This window comes from Brassica oleracea, chromosome C5, assembly GCF_000695525.1.
Source record: "Brassica oleracea var. oleracea cultivar TO1000 chromosome C5, BOL, whole genome shotgun sequence".
Lineage (NCBI taxonomy): Eukaryota > Viridiplantae > Streptophyta > Magnoliopsida > Brassicales > Brassicaceae > Brassica > Brassica oleracea.
The window spans coordinates 14,278,838-14,287,130 of record NC_027752.1 but is presented as its reverse complement, the minus strand read 5'-3'; the positions used below and the strand labels follow the sequence as shown (position 1 = coordinate 14,287,130).

At 35.1% G+C, this 8,293-nt stretch overlaps 1 protein-coding gene across 1 annotated transcript; it reads right to left on the bottom strand.

The window, feature by feature from the left end:
• Positions 1-5,004: 5,004 nt before the first annotated feature.
• On the bottom strand, positions 5,005-6,409 carry LOC106343287 (AP2/ERF and B3 domain-containing transcription repressor TEM1-like). The gene has a single exon (XM_013782456.1). The coding sequence runs from the start codon at positions 6,325-6,327 to the stop codon at positions 5,212-5,214; it is 1,116 nt and encodes a 371-aa protein (XP_013637910.1). The 5' UTR covers positions 6,328-6,409; the 3' UTR covers positions 5,005-5,211.
• Between the last annotated feature and the right edge of the window lie 1,884 nt (positions 6,410-8,293).

Genomic DNA, 8,293 nt, shown 5'->3' with positions numbered 1-8,293 from the left:
ACAAGCGGATACAAAAAAAAGTTGTTATGTTTTTCAATTAATATATAGGGGATTCATACAAAAGTAATCTACCATGTGCTTCTTTATCTCGTGGATAAATATTACTCCTTCCGTTTCTAAAAGATCCATATTTTAGGATTTTCACATTTATTAAGAAAATATATCAAATTTTAGTTACCAATACATTATTTTCTGTAATCAACTATTTCTCACAAGTTTTCACTAATAGAATTTTAATAAATACAATTATGTTTTTTGAAGTTTACAATTTACATTTAATTTATGCATTAAAAATATGAAAAATGTATTTTGAAATAATTTTTTTTCTAAAACATTGATCTTTTAGGAAAAGAAGGAGTATAAAATAAATCTTAATTATTTCTAAACCTCCTAGGACTATCTCCTTGTCTCTCTGGAAAACATGTATGATCTTGAGCAAAAATCAACTACTCAGTCTACGTCCATAAAGAGGAATCAATAATACTAAAACCATAACTAACCTTGGTGGTATCCCTTGTCAAAAGAAGGTTCACAACTATGTTTATGGTTTCAGCTACCTAAAAAAAACTCTATTTATTATTTGAGAAACTGAAATTTAAAATACTATCTTCAGTGGATCAAATATTTGTTTATGGATTTCTCCTCAGAGATGTTGAGCTACGTTTTTTTTCAAATTAACGAAAGAAGAAGCCTGTATACATATCACCTCACCTCTATGGTAAATAACTTGTAAATCGTTTTAGTATACCAGTTGGTTTTTGAGTCTTTTGCTATCGTTGACATTTTCATAGCTCCATTATCTCTCGAGGCTAAGCTTAAATGGCTTCTTCAAAAGTGTGTATACTTTGAATTATTTACGTCTTATTTCTTGTTCCTGTAACCAAACATAAAGAAAACTTACATCTATATAAGTTTTCATGTTCTACATTTTATACATTCTTTGGTTCGTGTATGTTACAGCATTTTCCCTTAATCACCTATCTTTACTTTTCATCAACGTCACTTTGGTTTAATAACATTTCATTATCAATTCCTGTTTGCATACCGGTTAAAGGGACACATGTCTAGACCAATAACAAAAACAGTATTCCTCTTTTAAATGCAAACTTTGACATTTTCCTAAAAAGGTAATTCGACAGTACTATTTCATCTTCCTCCTAATCTTTAATGTCATTGTTTCTGTATTTTCTGAATCACGTACTTCGAGATGACACATTCTTCCATTAAACCCACTTTATATATATGTCTTGATTCGTCAGTTCTTTACGTTTTCAGTGAGTTTACAGAGGAATTTATCTTTTTTTTTTTTTTTGGACAACAACAGAGGAATTTATCTTTTTATCTATTTTACTGTCTCATAGTATCTCAACAATCTATATATATATATATTTATATATATATATAAAGTAAACTTTTTTTTTCTTCTTTTATGTGGAATGGAGTTTTTTTTTCTTTTAACTCAACCTATCATTCATTGATGTAATTCAATTCAAAGATACACGTACATTGACCTCCACATACTTTAGACCAATACAGTGATGAAGTCTATTATCACCTTGAATCACTAGAGATGGATCCAACGCTACCTAACTGACCATCACTGCATTTTTTACAACACTGAGAAGAACGAACACTCCAAGACCCGAAGTGAATTCTTCTCTTAGACCCCTAAATTCGACCTAAATGACACGAGAACAATTACAGACACAGTGAACCATCAACCTAAACTGATAACATTAAACTTGACCCAACTATTGGTCCCTAAAGATAAGAATGGAGTACTTGTCCCAATAATCACAACACCATAGGCGCATAATCAGCTAGACTTAGGCTTACCGGCTTCCCCTCCAGTCCTTCCTCAGCCTAAAATGGACAGAGACGTCCGACTGAAAAGCGGGCTTCAACAAAGAACACGTACGGTATATCAAATCAACACTTCCAGAGCTGTGAGTCTTTAGCGTAGATTTAACCATGAAGAGCTTTTCGACACTGGGATGTAGAGACTCCTCCATGAACCGACCTTAGGAAGACTCCTCTGGTGGCCAACACCATCGTCGCCGGTCTTGATTCATGTCGTCTCCGAAAACCAGAAGACGAAGCTCTGTCCTCTAACCTTCGAGAATTCTCCTCCATAAATCTCACCGTCGCAGAGGAACAATAGATATATGATAGAGGAGGCATCACCACCGAAACACGTGCCTTTACCGGGAAGGATTCGTCGGAGGTCTGAAAAAGAGAAAACTAGATCTGACTCCTCCTTAACCCTAAGAGCCCACCCTCTCTTCTTCCGCCGTTTCATGAACCTCGCTGTTGCTCCAGTGAAGGCAAGAACCAGATATTGTCGCATAGCAACCCTCCGATAGAGTCTCACCGGTCCAGAGTAACATGCATATCGGCACAGATTAGGCGATGAGAGAGAGAGCAAAAAGAAAAGAAGAGGAAAAGATGAAAGGAGGAAAGAGCCTCCGGCGTCAGAGGAACCGGGCCAGAGCTAGGGTTGAACGAAACTTGTAGAGAGAGGTTGGAGTCTTTTGGTTTTAGAGAGAGAATGACTATTTTACATGTGGAATGTAGTTTGGTGACATGTTTCCTTATTTTATTTTTTTTTACATGTTAGATCTTTTTTATTTTAAGTTGCTGCAATATAGCCCGTCATATTCTAATTATGTACTATTTAATTTTTCTTGCACTAGCCATCATCATATAAAATCTAATATTCTATTTTATTACATTAAAATTCAAGATGAATAAAAAAATAAGTAAAATAATATAAATATATTTTAAATATTTAATATATTCACAACTAAAAATATTTTCATTATTTTATTATTTTTTACTATTTTATGATATTTCATTTACAAATTAAATATTTATTTTACTATTACAATTATAGAAAAAACAAACTAAGAATAAGAAACTATACAAAAACACATAATTTAAATCTAAAACTTCCACAGAGAAAACTAAAATGCCATAGTAACACTAAATTAATAAAATTTTGAAGTTGAGAGAAGATCAAAAATGAAGACTAACTTACCTCACATTACATATAGAGTATCTTGGCCAGAATAAGCAAAGATAGAAAATTGTAGAAAGATAAAATTTGAGACAATGCAATCCATGGACGCAAAGGAGCGCTGTGGACACCACTCGTATGGAAATTCATTTCTTCTTCGTTTGCTTTGTAAAACCAAGAAAACTCTTTAATTTTCGAGGTTTAAAATTTTGAATAGACTGTAGACGACTATAAGTTATCGATATAGTTACAAAATATTATATTCATCCAAAACATGGTTGATGAAACAATGGTATTGATATAATGCCAGAAGGTTTAGAGTACAATTTCGAATAACATGTTCATGTTGGAATCTCACCATATGCTTTGGTTCTGTCTAAGAAAAGAAAACACAACTTGGAGAAGAATGGATTGAACAGGAAATGAAACTAAGACCATGATTAGCTCGGGGTTCTTAGGGTGGTGTTCTTAGCGGAAGTTAAGAAATCTTATTTAAAACCGGTTCTTAGTTTTTTTAGTTAAAAGTTAAGAAACCGTTTCTTAACTTCCGCTAAAAACCCCATCTTAAAAACCACCGGTTAGTCATGCTCTAAGGTTGATGATGAAGAAGAGAAACAACAAAGTATATGAACAAATGAACCTGGGCTTTGTAGATGGGCTTAAAGCACGACAACAAACAGATTTGCAAATCATTTGTTTACTTTTTGGGTTATTAAGTTTTTAGAAAACTTCACTATGTTTTGTTTATCAGAAAATCATTTGTTTAGATTTTAGTTTTTACTAGTTTGTAAGGATCAATAACACAAAAATAAAGTTTAGATAGTTCATTTAATCATTCATTCTACTATTCTGAAAAGTTACGTGTTTTTCATTTCTTTTACCACACTAGAATGTATATATAAGTATCTTGATTCGTGACTCTCCTACAGCTCTGAGAAGCGAGAAAAATTGTGGTAACGGTGCAATAATCAGTTATGATATGAACCAGAACAAGTGTACATAGACGACAGTATGTTTAGCTTTTAAGATCTTATTGATTCTCTTTTTTTAAAGCAAAGATCATAATGATTCTTCTACTTTTTAAACAACTATATATTTCGTGGAATAAGGGAAGATAATCTTATTAAGATGCATGAATCTGACAGAAGACAAACCATTATCAATCTTCGAGATGTACTTCTATTAATTATATGAATGGTTCAAAGTCGTAATTTAGATCCCGTGCATGTTATTAATATTTTCTGGTCAGTGTTTTCCACAGATCGTACGTGAAAACAGTGTTTAAACTTCAGTTAAAGAAATAAGAAACGTACATAATCTTTGAACAATCGACGTTGTTCTTCTCCCTTTAAGCATATCTCAACCACATAAAAAAGATTTTCGTATCCCACCCACGTTTTTTAAAATGGGCATGTTGACATTAAACAATTCCATTTGATCTTATAAGATATTTTTCCAATAATGTAATCAACTAGACAAGTAGTACAAAATACATAAATACCAGTTTGGCCAAATGCTCAAACAAATTAAATATGAAAAATCACAACAAAGGTACTATATAACAAAAATAAAGAAATGAGATTAAGTTAAAAGTTAAAACACATACTCTTGCCAAAAAAAAAAGTTAAAACACATACTCTCTATGATTCTAAATAATCTATTTTTCTATTTTCACGTATATTAAAAATTTTGTAAAAATTTGATCATAAATACATTATTTCTATGTCAAATATTTTTAATAATTGTACATCAACAGTAGTTCATTACACTTAGTTCCTTTTAATTTTTAAAAATATTTTCATTATTAATTAATAAAATTATGTATAAAACTTAAACTATATATTTTAAAATAAAATTTATTAAAACATTTATATTTTGGAAAATGGAGAAAATATCATTTTTTATATTTGATGGAGAAAATGTAATTTTGTTTTATTTGTACATAGTGTAACAGGGTTTTGAGTTTTCTTGATTTCTTTATTTTCTGATAACTTCAAATATTATATCCTTTGTAAATATATGGTTGAAAAGAAATCATGATGAGCAAGGGAGAAAAACAAACCCAAATTAGACGTAAGCAAAAACTATTTCCTAGTCATCATTTTTTCTGGTCTTGTCCTAATTTACAACTTGCCAATTTAATAGAAATTTTGAAAAAGAGAAACAAATTTAAAATAAGAAAAAAAATGAAACTGTCACAAGGCATTGATCATCGTCTGCTTCTTGGAACACCCTAACGCAAACAAATCAACTTCCCGAGATCTTTTCTTGCCACCGCACTCTACTGCGACGTCGTTTGGTTTAGCGTTAGTCGTCGCATTAAAAATGTTGACCCCGAATAGCCTAACCACACTCTGAACCGGTGTAATTTCCTCCGTACCGGACTGAACTTTCCAGTCAATATACAACTGCCGGTCTGGACCGGTCGACCTCTCGAAGCAAACCACATCGCCGGCTCGGAGATTCTTCTCCTTAACGAACCGGCTCCAGCCCTTGGTCAACACGTAACTTTGACTGCTGTTCCAGTACGAGTAACGGAACCGCCACACCTTCCCCATCCTGTCTTCCAAATTAATCAAAACGCCTTTCGTCGGAGACGGAGTCATCGCCGCCACCACCGTCGCCGTCGTCATCGCCGGTAACGGAAAATGCTTCTCCGCGTGCTGCTTCGGTATCACCAGCCGGTTAAGCTTCCCGACGTCGCTAGGCGTAACGGCTTTCTCGAAAAGAACTTCACGCGCTCTCGAAACGCCGTCGTTTCCGTTACTCATCGTCGCCGTCCCCGAGCCGCACCGTTTTCCGTTACCGTCAAGGAACTTCCGTTTGCTCTGTTGAAGCTCGTCGGCGTAAGTGTGTTTCCTCAGCATATCAACGATCTCGGCCTTAGAATGAGCCTCGAGGAAAGCAGACTCAGCGTCGGTCCCGTCGATCGCCGGCGACTTGAAGTTCGTGACGGCGTCGCGGCCGCGGAATCTCCTAGCGGCGATGTCGTAGGAAGCCGCGGCTTCTTCCTCCTCGTTGAAAGTGCCGAGCCAGACACGCTGGTGCTTCTCGTAAATCTGAGCTCCCCATCTTCCGTTAGGCTGAGGGACAACGCCTTTGAACTTCGACGACGGGAGCTTGCGTGACTCAGTCTCGACGCCGTTCTCAGAATCCAGCACGACGCTGCTTCCGCCGCTTCCCATTCTGTAGAGACGCATCGTCGCCGGAGGAGGTGGAGGAGGGGAGAGTTTCTTCTTCGCGGAGGGAGTAGAGGTGGAGAGAGACCCTGAAGTGTTGCTAGTACTGTCATCTATACAGCTGTTATCCATTTGTTAGAGAGAGAAAATGAGTTCTTTAAGAGAGAGAGAGAGAGAGAGAGAGAGAAATGGGCTGTGTTGCTTTAACAAGAGATGGGGTTGGAGTGTATATATATACAGAGGGGAAGTGCATGTACGTTGCCTTTGATATTAATTATTTGTTTCTTTGTGTTCGTCGAAATATGATAGGATATTAGAAAGATAAATGTAAAATGTGGGTGATGTATATAAAAGAATAAGATAAAATGATTATAAAAAAAGGGGAAGATGCAGAAGAGTAGGGTCAAGTCTTGCAAGAATGGCAACATGTTCTAGTTAGAGGAAGTTTCATGGGAAGAGATGAATAGAGTCAGTCCAAAAATATGGGTACTAGTGTTATACGGTCTTTTTTACTTTGGTACCTTTTAATTGGTCCTTTTTTTGTTTTGTTGGCATATTAATCCCTTATTCGGTTATTTATATATTGGTATTGAGTGATGTGTCTATATCAAATGTATTGTGAACACCGACGTTATATAAAGGAATCTGTTTCTGTAAATTTCACTACGAGACAAAGAATAATACTAGCAATGAGGTTCTTTATGCATTGAGATTTGAGAACCGAAAAGTAGAACTAAGAAAAACTCTGTTTTACGTAGAAAACAATGGTGAATATTAGCATAACTCTTTTTATTTTTTGTTATTTATTTCGTTTTACAGTCCGGTGAAAAAGCTTGTTAAACAGAGAGTAGTAATCTTGAAACCAATGACCCGAATGGTCCATATGGAAATGGATACCTGTAGAAATATGTGTAAATTATTGTTTAGAGTTGACTAGTTGAGAAGAAAAAGAATGAATAATGGGCAATGTGTAGCAAAGATGGCCAAGTAGGGAGCCAAGTGGGGAGGGGGTTCACATGACATTTGGACCTTCCTTTTTTTTATTTTGTTGCAATTATCTATCTAAGTTGTGCATCCCCCTTTGAAGCTCTTCTTGGAAACTATTATTCCACATTCCATATTTGGTATGTGACGTGTCTCTTTACATATTATGCAATTTGTTTGCTATAGTTAGAGAGTCATGAGCACCGGTTCCTTCTATGCTTCCTAGAAGTCTTTTGCTACTTTAATTTGGTTTTATCCTCTATGCACTTCTTTGTACGTAGAAACTGTTTGACATCAGTTTCAGTATCTTGTGTGTTACAACATCACTCAATCATATTTCAAATAATTGAAAACATACCATCCACCAGACATTGGTTTTAGTTATCCATCAAACCCACAACATATTGTCTATTAACTAGAGAACAAATTGGTGAGAATAGTTGATATTCCCACTTGGATGGGAACTGTGCTCTATTGGTTAGAGTTTGACCTAAACAACCAGATATCTCCTAAACCATTGAACTTTCCTCTGTTTTGCCTTTTGTTTTCTTTGTATACAGTTCTTTTCCCCTCTGCCTTTCTTTAAACTTGTATTCCACCTCATCAGAGATCAAACTACACAGTTGGTTTGAATGCAGAACTAAACATCAACTTCTGTTGTTCTGATCGCCTTCATATAACCAATGAGTTCTAGACTTCTTGTCCTACACAATTATTTGGTCAATTATGTTGATCATAATTAAATATATAGGATAATAAGAATGGGGACAAAGAAGATTGAGAGGATGATTGTATGTGAAGGGGAGATGAATGCATTGTATTACCCCAAAGCTATATTATTGTACGGAGGAGAGTACCTAATTCCCTCCTTTTCTTGGTCCTACCTTCCTTCATATGTTTATCCATTTTTGTTCGAAACAAAAGTAATTACTTATCCATTTTAAAGAGCTAGGATGTACATTATTTGAACTTACTAATTCCTAAAAATAAGTTGTTATGTCTTCTGTTGTAGATAAATGATCTTAAAGAGTTACTTAAACCGAGCTAGGCACTGAACCCATTTGATTAGTGGGTCAGGGACTCATAACTCAATCATGTTTCAACCCCCTCCCAC